At 40.9% G+C, this 12,663-nt stretch overlaps 2 protein-coding genes across 2 annotated transcripts in view; both read left to right on the top strand.

Annotated features, from left to right (window-relative positions):
* Positions 1-5,602: 5,602 nt before the first annotated feature.
* hoxd12a (homeobox D12a) lies at positions 5,603-7,526 on the top strand. The gene is made up of 2 exons (XM_086221294.1): positions 5,603-6,889; positions 7,288-7,526. Exons 1-2 carry the CDS (start codon positions 6,328-6,330, stop codon positions 7,524-7,526), a joined length of 801 nt encoding a protein of 266 aa, XP_086077420.1. The 5' UTR covers positions 5,603-6,327.
* Positions 7,527-12,313: 4,787 nt separating this feature from the next.
* Positions 12,314-12,663, top strand: part of hoxd11a (homeobox D11a) — a 1,589-nt gene continuing 1,239 nt past the window's right edge. Inside the window, exon 1 of the mRNA XM_086221293.1 lies at positions 12,314-12,663. This exon is cut by the window's right edge and continues 381 nt beyond it. Within this exon, the coding sequence (XP_086077419.1) occupies positions 12,450-12,663 (214 nt within the window). The 5' untranslated portion in view covers positions 12,314-12,449.

Here is a 12,663-nt window from a genome sequence, read left to right as displayed (position 1 = left end):
CTCAGTCATACTCATGGGCGAACAAGGTCAGACATCTAAGATCTCGCCCCCTCCAACGGCAGTGTTCCAACAATGTACGTCTCACTAAAATCAACAGTTGTCCCAGAATAAGTCATCAATAGTGCATCATAAAAACCGTTCAAATCAATCCTCACTTTAATACTTACTAAAATTTTCCAACAGTAATAAGGCTTTCAAAACAGTGCTAGAATGCCTTCAGTGTTCATGATGATTCTATTGAAGAAATAAAGCAAACAAAACCCACTACCTTGGTAATGTACTGATCCAGCCCAGCTGGAAGTGGTATTTATATTTTATTATACTCTTCTTTGTGGCTCGCTACTGTGTTCAAACCTATTTGTACAAACGGCGCCAGAAAATAATCTTTTTAAAGCACAAAAGACTGCATCTGAGAGAAGATGTAGCTGAAGCTCCAAGCAGCTTGCAGACACAGTTCAAGGTGGGACTGAACAGTGGTGAGATTACAGATGTTTCCACTCGCCTGCTGAGCTTTGAACATAACAGTGCAGGATAGTTGAGGACTATGACTGAACCCGCGGGGGAGACGTACAAGTCGGATGAAAAAAGACTGGAGGCAGAGCGAAGCCAGAGGGAATCAAAGCTTCATGTTTCTGGGTATCATGCTGTTGACTCTCTCAGCAAGCGTGATGTCACGTTTAAGATTTGTGGCAGCAACCAGCCTGCAATAATTCATCAAAAATGAAAGTCAGCTTTTATTATTTGTCAAAATTATTGCTTTGCGTTAATGTACTTGAAAGAGAAGCCTGACAGAAGTATGTCGAATATTTTCACTCCACTGCAAACAATTACCACATGCGGCGAGAAATAAAATGTTATCATCCCGCAACAAATACCACCGACCAGTATATGGAAACTGTCTGTGACCTGGAGGATTCATCTGTTTTCATCTGTTTTATTTGGTCTCTGTTTGCTAAAAAGGAAAATAAAAGCTTAATAATCAGATATTCATTGGCTATTTAGAGACAGAACAACCAATTTAGAATTGATGTTTAATTTTTAAGATGTTGAACATACACAGTTTGGCCATGTGGTATGAGTTAGTTTTATTATTGGATCCAGCATACCACCCCCCCCCCCCCCATTTCTTAAATGATTACATTTGAGGTCATACTTTTTAAATAGTTTCACATTACATCAGCAGTTTGTCATCCACAAATGTTGTGCATTTTCTAATGAACTGACATCAAACTACTAGTAATTCAGAATTTGTGTTGAGAAATGTCAGCTGCCCTATTGGTCATCAACCACTGGGCCGTGGCCCATGGGTGGGCTGTGAGCACCCTCCAGTGGGCCATCAAGAGCTTTCAAGTTGAGTCTCACATTTTGCTAGAGAATTATCTTTTTTTTTTTTATGAAGTAGAAAATCAACCTAAACAATGCTGGACGTGAGATATTTAAGCAATAAGTTTATGAAAGTATTTGAGAATTCTTGATTCACTTCCTGAAGGTTGTATGGAAAAATAAATGAGTTCGAAATTCTGCATTTTTGTCAGTTTTCAAATATTAAAATGCTGTAGAAAAAATGAGGATGTATAAAAGAATGTTGTTTTTTTCCAAATGTATTCAAAGTTTCTGACTATACATATACAAATACATTCTGCTTGGAATTATTGGTTTCTTATTGAACAAAATAGTGTTTAATTGCTTGTTTCAAAAAAAATCCGTTGCAACCCTCATAACCATTTAGTTTTACAAGTTTGCATGTTTAATTCTAGCTCTACCAGTTTAGAATAATCTATGCAAGAACTGATATGATGTTTATGAGGCACTTAGGACTCCAGATATCCTCACCACAGAGCTCAACCAAACCAACAACCCATTCACCACAGCTGGGTGATGAATCCGTCTGTTGCTGGTAACCAACCTGAATTACTCGTTTCCACGCTGGTGCTCTGCCAATACAACTTGACCTTCGTGTCGCTGCAGCCTCCTTTCCTGAAGCGACAGCACCATCTGGCGGCGTTTTATTGTAAATACAATCAAACACAAAAAGACCGACCCTCAATGTTTAAAAACCACATTAGTTCGTAAAGTAAAAGGGCAGATAAATATCGGCATCTTGCAATGTTTACAAATCAAACCAGAAGCCTTAAATTAGAGCTGTTTGGTTTTATGTTGTCGTCGTATCATTCTAAGTGTGGTAAATCTCATGGCAGGTGGGTGGAGGTCCAACATGGTCGTCTGCATGAACGCTGTCTGTTTTCATATCTTTAGGGTTTCTCCTGTCGAATGAGCTGAATCAGCGACACAAGTCTAAATATATTAGTTTGGAACAGTTCAAATGCTGCTCATGTCATAGTCGAAGCTAACGGTGGTTACTCAGAGGAGTTCAGTTCTCTCTTTTTTTTTTGTTAACACAATTTTACATATCCACAGTCAGTGGTCGTGCTTCTGCATCGACTGGATCTTTCATCCGTTTCATCCGGATTAACCAGATTATTTTCGGCCTCCACACTGGTCTGCTACTGAAGACTCTCAATAACATCTGATCACATCTCCTAGGAGGAATTTGCTCTGCGAGACACTGGGCTATTAGGACTTCGTTGATTTAACGCGTTCCTCACGTCTATTGATTAATTATATCCCAGGAACTGATAAATAGGCCTAAATTGCTGGTGCTCGTTTTCGATGTCAAGAGCAGAATTCGAAGGTGACGGAAACACGAAGCTGCACCGACGGCCTGTTTCTGAGCTGTTAGTTTATTGTATTTTGTCGTGCGTGTTGACCGCCTTTCTGAATCGGTGCCTCTCTTTTTGTAGCAATTAATTATCAGTTCGTTTCCGATTTGTTTTCGCTCGATTAATTCTTTGACATACCGGTGCAAAAAAATGGTTTGGATCTGCAGCTTTTGCCGTGGTAATCCCTGTTAAACCTGACCTTGGACCTTAGAGACAGCGTCTGTTAGCAGATGTCAGAGACGTTTTCAACCGCACGACGATTTCCCCCCCAAAATATGAGAGAGAAAAACCACTGATGTCGCTGGTAACGTTTCTAGACGGTTTATGTTTGGACCTTACTTTATTGACGGTCATCACGGCCTTGACTACAAAGCGTACACACACACACACACACACACACACACACACACACACACACACACACACACACACGCGCGCGAAAGATTGCTTCAAAGAAATCCACACATTTGTAATTTAAAAAGTTAGGAGTAAAAAAAAAAAAAAGAAAAAAAGGCGATTTTGATTCGAGTTTTTCCAGCTGTGCAGAAACAGGAGCATCACCTCTTTTCTTCTGCGGGCTGTTAGACTGAGAGACTTGCGTGCTGAAACCTGACCGTCTGCAAGCGGGGAGAACTTGAACGAGGGAAGCAGCAAGTTTATTACCAAGGACAATACGGCGGATAGTTTCCTTCAAAGGAAGCAACCAGACTGAAGCTCCCCAATTTGGCTCCCGCCACCATAAACCTGCAAGACAAAGAGCAGAAATCTAAATGAGCGCTAAAGCTTCTCCTAATGTTCTTTTTGTGTCACAAAAACCGGAGTATAAACCTGAAACCTGCATGTCACAAAGATGAAACTCTGATTTTTTTTTAATTATTATTTTTTTAACATTTTGAAGAGAATTTCTCTCGTGTTAATGCCAGTTTTTTTTTTCTTCTTCTTCCCCTTCTTGGCGCCATCTGCAGTGATTCTGGAGTTTCTAATTAAGTTTTTCATTCCTGTCAGCCAAAGTGTCGTTGACCCAATATTTGGTACGTGAAACTGAACCTCCATCTCGACCCTTCTGACTCATCCAGTCCTTCCACTGTTGACCTCTGCCGTTATCTGGATTCTAAAGCCGCATGTCTCGAAGATGCATTTCTGATTATTATTCTTTTTTATTATTGTTGTTGTTTTGTTGTTGTTGTTTTTTTTACATTTAAAGAGCTTTTCTTTCGCGTTAATATCTGTTTTTTTTAACCGTCTCAACACGATCAGGAATGAATTCGGAGCGTTCAGACACTGAAGTCCTTTTCATTCGATTGTAGTTTCCCTACCGTTTCTTATGTGAACTAAACACCCGTACAGTTTTGACTCGTCCCAGCCTCAATTCCAACCTTCCCCGTTATTTCGTTTCTGTCATACATTTGAAACTAGAGTTTTAACGTCAAGTTGAAGCTGAATATGAAAACACCTCTGACTGGACAGTCGCCTCGACTGTCGTCTGACACAATTCGGTGTGTCTTCTGTTCTGATGGACCTGATTCAGACATGATAACCACCGTCTCGGCGACCTTTTCGATCATTAGTTGCCACCGTTCCTCCGCGTGTCAGCAGTTCTTAATAATCAGCCAAACCTCGGTCATTATTCTCCTGTCCAGTGAGAAGCGTCGCTCTTAAAAACCTGATTTGGTTCTCCGCTTCCTTCATTTGGACTCACTTCAATATATATTCTCCTCTTTTTCTTCACCTGTGGTTATGGACATTATATTATTTCTTCTTTCAAACCCAAAATATGTGATTTCACGTGATTGACGGGAGGTCGACGTGTCTCCAGTGATGACCCAGCAGGCATCAGCAGTTATTTAAACTTCTCTATTACAATGATCGCACTCCAATGGTAAACATGATCTTGCACTGCCATCTATAGGATTACAATCGCAACAACGGAAATCAAGTTTTTTTTTTTGTCGTTGTTGTTTTTGTTGTTGTTTTCTGGATTATATTTCTTTGATCCTTTTTCCTTTGCAGATGGACTTTAATCTTCAAAGTAGCTGCACAGAATCCGAAATCCCAAAACCTGCAGTGGATAGATTTTATAATGACTGCGAGTTCTGGGTTTGTCAGAAGTATTTTGTTGTGTTTCTCGTGGTGGAATCGTTGCAGTAAACATGATGCGTAGCAGTGTGTCACACACACACACACACACACACACACACACACACACACACACACACACACACACACACACACACACACGCAATTTCAAAGACGGGAAAAATATTCATCCGCGACACCTTAGAGAAATTACAGTGGCCTTACTTGCGGTTTATTGGTGTTTTATGTTTCTGTTGGGGAAATTATAACACAATATTTGTTGATTAATAAGCTGAGTTGCAACGTTGATTAAATTTGGTTTGACATGAGAACAAAGAATTAATAAAGGCCTGTCTTTACGATCGCAATAACAACCTGTGATAGGCAGCCAAATAATAATGAACTGTGCTGTTATATTGTGGAAAAAAATGAACTTCATTCTGTTTTAAATGTGAATAATTCAATTATTATTTTGTCCTTTTTCTCACTTCCTTAGCGAGATGCCATTGAACTAAAGCTTCTAGAGGAATGTAAAGGAATGACGGCCGTAAATGCAGCCTATGATTCCATCACACACAACACTGCGACCCTATTTTTAAAGGCATCATCACCAGAAAATACGCTGTAATGTTACGTTTCGAACTGCGAGGCTGCACAGGCCCGCGGGTGACATTTAAAACGCGGTGTATGAAAACATGACGTATCCTTGACTCCTAGTTTTGAACCTACGGGCGCTCTTCTAGGAACGGTGGCTGAGGGGAAATGTTCTTACGCCAGGAGGTCAGTAGGTAGAGATGACACGTTTTTCACCCGGGCCATAGCTGAGAGAATCCAGGCGGCTTTGTTTACACCAGGTTTACAGTCAGATAATGTAATGTATGCGCCTATTATAGATGGACCCTGCAATTATATATAGATCTACATTGTCCGTGCGTTTCTCTCTCTTTCAGCCCGCGTGTGTGTATTCAAGTCTATAAATGTGATGGTGTGGGCTGTCTATGATTGGATTTTTTTCCTCTATTTTTTTTTTGTTTACTATCAAACTATTGAAACTTCCATAGTCTATAATGCATCATCACGTATCTCGTTTAATCGCCACGGACAGTCCAGGAGAAATGTGACGCTTGTGCTCGGCTCTCCTCCTGTGGTGAATTTAAGAATCTTTTTTTTCTCTCTCTCTTTCTGTCGTTATTATTATTTTTTTTTTTAAATTCTGGCTGTCCTTTAATGTCCAAACAATGGTTGTAAAACTACAATCCGTGTACTCGCTCCTCACATCAAAATATGCGGTGTTTTTTTTTCTAATCATGTTTTTTTTTAATAATGACACGTTAGAACTGAAAACACACCTCATACATTTTCCCTCATGGAGTGGTTTGCTTTGCTGTAGGTTATTTTGAGCAAGGGTGGGGCGGGACAACACGTTTTGCATATCACGTGACGCCGTATTGACAAATCAACAATTACCTACCCTTTATTCTTCAGGAGTTGCTAAAAGGCGTACAAGAATCGTTTGTGGAAAGCTCCATGCATGGAAATGTGTGAACGGAATCCTTTAAATCCCAGCTATGTTGGTTCTCTGCTGAATTTTGCTCCCCCTGAGTCGTTGTATTTCTCCAACTTGCGGGGTAATGGAGCCCACATACCCGGGCTTCATCAGATCCCTTACAATAGGAGAGATGTGTGCACGCTCCCGTGGACCTCGTCAAGTTCGTGCACGTCTGGACCAGCTGCTCCACCACCACAGAGCCGCGCCTTTGGAGGCTACTGTCCGCCGTTTCTATCCAACTCGGTGTCTATAAATACCAATTCCTCCAGCAGCCACGTCAAGGCCAACTTGGAGGAGTCTGCTGTTCGGTGCCATCTGGACACAAACCTCAAGACAGAGGAGTCGGGCAGGCAGGAGGAAGTTTACGCGGAGGAGCACGGGGCCGCCAGTAACCGCGGCTATTTAGACCTGGAGAGCCGGTCACACGGTTCTGCGGCCCAGCTCGATCCGGATTCGGCAGGTCGAATACATTTGAACAGCAAACAGCAGAATCCCGTCCACGCTCCAACAAGTCACACATGTCCCAGGACCACTTTTCCAGAAGGTCAAGTATACATAAATATATTTTAATGGATCTTTATTCAGCTGTTTCAAGTGACTTTTCTATGTTTTACGATATTAATAAGACAAGAAAAACACGATACTGACAGCGATTCCTGAATATCTTGGATATTTTTACGATCTCACATCACTTCAATATGTTACAAGACAAGTTTTATTGAAAAATAATGCACGTCTTCTTTTGTGTTAGTGCCAATTTCATACACCCCTCTCACGCTGGAGGGGTTTTTGTTATACAAAACCAAATCCAAAGGCAGAGCTAGTTAGCCTCAGCTGCTTTTCCTGAAGTTGGTGTTAATTGCAAATATACTGATGTCATAAATGTCTCCAATTGAGGTGTATTTCTCTTCGTAAACGTGTTTCTACCTCTGCTCCCTCCAGGTGTCCCATGGTGCTCGTCACAAGTGAAAACCAGAAAGAAGAGGAAGCCTTACTCGAAGCCACAGCTGGCTGAACTTGAGAATGAATTTATGATGAATGAGTTCATCAACAGACAGAGACGAAAGGAGCTGTCAGACAGACTGGACCTGAGCGACCAACAAGTCAAAATATGGTTTCAGAACCGGAGGATGAAGAAGAAACGACTCATGATGCGCGATCAAGCTTTCGCCTCGTATTGACGACTTGACCGTGACATCAGTGCCAAAGCACAATGTTGTTGTGCCATGCATGACGCGGCACGTCACAGGAACCTTTTGATTTGTGGCATGGACTTTTATTTATAATGTAAACGGTCGGATCCTTGTCACTTAAGAGTTTCTAGCCGGCGCGAATTCACTAATACTAATAACCCAATGATGACAAATTAACCATTACGCATTTAGAATGGTCATCACCGACTTTGCGCACTAGGCCGTGGCACAGCTGCGCTATTCACAAGCCTTTAAGACCCTTCGTATCCAGCACAAATGACAGAAGTCTTTTAACGTGATGTGTGTGTGTGTGTGTGTGTGTGTGTGTTTCTGTATTTTTTGCCCACGCACCTGAGCATGTTGTGTGGGCCTGTAGAAAGCAGTCTGAGCTCAAGTTCATGTTTACAGACAGCCAGTGTTGCCAAATACTTACAACTGCATGCCTATTTACTAATTGTTGTTATTTAACTGAATGCCTAATTTCCCCATGTATTGTATTTCCGTCTAATGTTGTGGAGTTAACTTGTTTGTTTGGGTTTTTTTTTAAAAAATTCTTTTTTGTTTTTGCTCTTAATTTGCGCGTCCGCATACAAGTTCGCTCTGTGGAAGAAAAGATTTGGGCCGCAGTTCTGTGCGCATTTAGAAAAGACGTTTGTGGATGTGAAACATTCTGATGTTTAGTTGAATGAAGATATAACTGTTATAGCTGGGGTGAATTCTGTAGTTAGATCTGATTTTGTGTTATACAAAGAAATGTGATACGGCACAGCGTTTTCATCGGAGCCACGTTTGTTCTGTATTTCAGAGTTTGTTTGTTTGTTTTCTTTAAACATTCTACATCACTAAAGTATATTTAACTTGGAAATGGATCTTTGAAGTAAGTTAAATTACTCTAATATACACGAGATCATCCATGTTTTGACACAAGAAATTAACATTTTGCAAAGTGGACCTGCAGATTAATATATGTAAATAAAGTTTATTTTAAATGACCTCGCCGTCTTTACTGTCCATCATATTATTTATATATATATATATATGTATATATATATATATATATATATATATATATATATATATATATATATATATATATGTATATATATATAATTTTTTATAAGATATTGAATTAGAACTGCGTGACGACAGCAGCTTGAAGATGATAAAACTCTTGTGACCTTTTGGAACACGAACAGAGGGAGAAGATGTAACTTATTCTTCCTGCTTGATCGAGGAATTTCCTCAAACGTGGAGGCTTTGCTGGCCGCCTGCTGTGGTGGACGCTTCACGCAGTTTTTGCTTTGATAACGCAAAAGTAAAAATAAATGAACTTGTTTTTACGCTCTCATAGCTTCTTAGTCTGGAAGTGCGGTCTAGAACGGGAGTTTGTTGTTCACAGTGCTCGGGTTTCCCAACTTGTACCCCGCCGGGTGACACTGCGGCACGTTAGAATCTGCGCTGAACTCCCGCAAACACCTGTTTAAAAAAAAAAAAAAATTATCTGCGTAAAAAGCGCAAATTTCCACCAAAACCAGGGCTCTTCGGCCATCATTTTTCAGAATTCAAATAATTTGTAACCAAGAATTCCGTATGCATTATTTTTTTTGCAAAATTGGACATCACATGCTATATTTCCTCAATTAGCACCAGTATCTCCTTGTTATTCGTGTTCGCTGTGCGTGATGCTCATGTGTTTATGTGGTGCAGGCGCGTGATTCCTCGCAAAGCATTTATTTTGGGATTTGACTGCGGCTGGAGACGATAGACGGTGGTTTTAATTCACCATTGCGTCACATTTGGTTTTATACGCCCGATAATTGTAAAGAAAATGAAAACGCGTTTTTTAAAGTTACGACAGAGAGTTAACGTGGCTGTTCCACTGCTCTGGCCTTTATTCGCGTTCATGGCTCTTACTTTTTTTTCCCCTTAATTTTCTTTTTCTTTCATGTTTTCTTTGAGTCTTGATCAAGCAGAATCCAGCGGGTCACGCACAGCCAGAGTGGTTCTGAAGGTAGAGAGTTAATCTGCTCTCTTCTTTTCCGAACTATTGAACACCAATCACCGACCCACCAATAATCAAACATTACAAGTCGCTCCGTTACTGGTCCCCCCCGTGACATCATCGCCGCGTCACGACTGCGTCTATAATGCATCTGGAACACTGCAGTCATATTATAGATTCATGCTGTAACATTCCACAGCTATAATTTGTAATGAAACGTGAAGAGATGGCTCTTCCATTAGCGAATGCCACTTTTATTCCGTGTCTGGAGTTTTATTTTCGAAGCTACACGTGTATCGCAATTATTTCAATTACATATATAATGTGCAATATTCTTACCTATTAGTTTTTATTGCTGTGATCACTTTCAGCGGTAACAATGAGTTTTCTATGTTGAAGGTCTCCGTGTTTGTTACTTTACAGCTTTGCTGCAAAACACTTCCAGACAGCAGCGTCACATAGTTGAGGCTGCAAAGACACAGAGGGCGTCAAAACAAAGTTAAGGTCAAGTTAGTGGACGGTGTGATGCTACGTCCCATCACCTTATCATAACGTTACTTCCTCGGTTCCAGATAAATCGGTCCTCTGATGTGTTTTGTTGAGCAAATTTGGACATTTTAGCCCTCAAAAATCGGTATTGAGGGGGGTTTTCCCAACCCAAGTACCTCCATACAGTCAATATCCCAACAGACGCCGCAAACCAAGAAACACGAAGGAGTCATTTCGTCTAAAGTTTTGTCCTCGTAATTATGGAGGCCATAGTTTCATATCTCCGAACGACAACTCTGACGTATAAAAGTTAGCTGATGCCAAGTATTTTTGCTGAGAGTGAATGAAGGGCTTCACTTCATGACAAGTCAAACTATCCAGGAATAACACAGGGAAATAGTGACAATAATAATGGCAATAATCATATTTATAACGAGAATTGTGATATTAATAATGCTAATAATAACGATAATGTTATGGTAATAATTATGCCACGAAAATATTAAATAAAAACGGACTAAAATGCGACACATCAGAAACCCTCAGAGCAAGCGCTGCGCCGGAGCAACTTGGTTCGTTTGAGGCTTCGACAAAATCGTCTAATTCAGTTTTTTTTTTTTTTTACATAATTCTATTAAATAAATAACCGCAAAAAGGTCGAAGCTATTATATTAAGACAGATTTGCTCAGTCTTGTTTTGTTTTCAGTTTCAAAGATGATCGGCCCACTTGTAAACGTTCCAAATTGAACCTGAATTAAAATGATGAAAACTATTTGTCATGTGTTTTGTTAACTGCCTGAGACAGCGAGAAGTGCCGAGTTAAAAGCGGAGAATCTCACCAAAGACCTAATTCCCGCTATGAAAATAAACCCACTCGCTTTTTTACGTCCACGTCCAAGTTTGAAACACTGAAAACTCATCTGGTGTTTTGACCACATTCGCCTTCAAATGAAAGTAGTATTTCTATTGGATGGGGCACAATTTGCGGTGCTATTTTTGTTTCAGGATGCCAAAAGTAGTACTTAATATTCTTCAAATATTATTTGTCCTCTCCACTTGGCTGTGAATAAATTTGAAATGATACTCACATGCAAACCAAAATGTTAGTCGAGGCTTGGAGACATCCTTTCACCAATGTTTTACTTTCTCTTCCCCGCCGAGGAGGCTTCAGCACCGCGGACATGGCTGTCTCCTGCAATAAAATGTTTAGAGTGTATAGAGGCTTGTTAGTGAATGCTTGTGGACATCACCTAGACCACAGACGGCCGAGACAGTTGTTGTGGACTTGGCCATGCTGAATGTGCTTTGTACGTGATTCACGCTTACAATAGATATAACTGTTTTGTTATAGCGTGTGTGTGTGTGTGTGTGTGTGTGTGTGAGAGAGAGAGAGAGAGAAAGAGAGAGAGAGGTAGAGAAAGAGAGAGAGAGACAGAGAGAGACAGAGAAAGATCCAAAATAAACTTTTTTTTGGCACTTGGACGTCTGCACACGACTTCGTTTGCGTAAAAAGAACTGAATTTCAGAGGTAGAACCGAATTGGAAAGTCACTTTTCCTCCTTCGCTGTAGAGTAGGAAGCCCTCGCGACTCAACGCTCTTGTAGTCTTTACTTCTACAGTTTTGTGTTTCCTGAGTGCTGCAGTAGGTTACAGGCCAAGAAGCTTACGATGCATTCAAATCCTGCGGACGTTTGTTGTTTATCTGCTCCAACCATCAAACAGCGCAGCGTTGATCACACACACACACACACACACACACACACACACACACACACACACACACACACACAAAGAAGCTTTAAATTGACTTCCATCACATGCTCACTATTTCATAGTGCACGAATCATGTTTTCAGTATAGTTTTCAGTATTTTAACCAGATGGAAACAGTGCCGCATGTGGCCTTGTTGTCTTTCTCCTCCAGTTCTGCGTTATCTCCAGTCTAACTGTTGCTACAAAGCAACCCAGAGCACTCATTTATTGATGGCTGCTTGTGTGTGGCGGCCATCATGTGTCACACACGATGCAGATCATGTTGCTGTAAAGCCCTCAATTAAATATTCCAGTGGCGGTTCACTGCTTTTTTTTTTTTTCTTTTTTTCCGTGAGCTATGGCGCAAGAACCCTGGAGAGGAGTTTCCTCCGCAGCCAGGGAACCAATGGAGTCTCTTGCATGCGCTCACATGAGTTTCTCTGGACAGTTTTTAATGACTAATATTGATGTATGGTAATTTCTTAGCCCGCTGGATCACATGACACGATCGCCTCAAGAATCGATCAAGATGTATTGCAAGTCTGCCTCGGATTTTTTCTCTCCGGCGGGGTCTTTCCACGCGCCTGTGGTGCTATAGATGGACAAAGTTTAACACAGTCAAGCTGCTAATTCCTTCCCTCTGTTGCAAAGGGGAAAGGGGAAGCGACATGACGGAATACGATGATCGCAGCTGTGCGTCAAATATGTATTTACCGAGCTGTACTTATTACGTTTCGACGCCCGATTTTACATCAGTCTCCTCCTTTTTACCGCAAACGACATCGTGCCAGATCAATTTCCCCTATTCTCCCAACATAGCCCAACCTGTTCGAGAGGTCGCTTTTAGGGATTATGGACTGGACCACCCCAGCAAATGGCACT

The sequence above is a fragment of the Aulostomus chinensis genome, chromosome 12, assembly GCF_037954235.1.
Source record: "Aulostomus chinensis isolate RoL2024-O1b breed Wild chromosome 12, RoL_Achi_v1.0, whole genome shotgun sequence".
NCBI classification, from domain to species: Eukaryota; Metazoa; Chordata; class Actinopteri; order Syngnathiformes; family Aulostomidae; genus Aulostomus; species Aulostomus chinensis.
Note: the sequence above shows the minus strand (reverse complement) of the source record. Positions and strands in the feature narration are given on the sequence as shown.

Coding starts and splice junctions, on each gene's coding strand:
- hoxd12a (XM_086221294.1), top strand. CDS start 6,328: ATGGAAATGTGTGAACGGAATCCTTTAAATCCCAGCTATGTTGGTTCT. Junction 6,890..7,287: donor CAGGACCACTTTTCCAGAAG/GTCAAGTATACA, acceptor TGCTCCCTCCAG/GTGTCCCATGGTGCTCGTCA.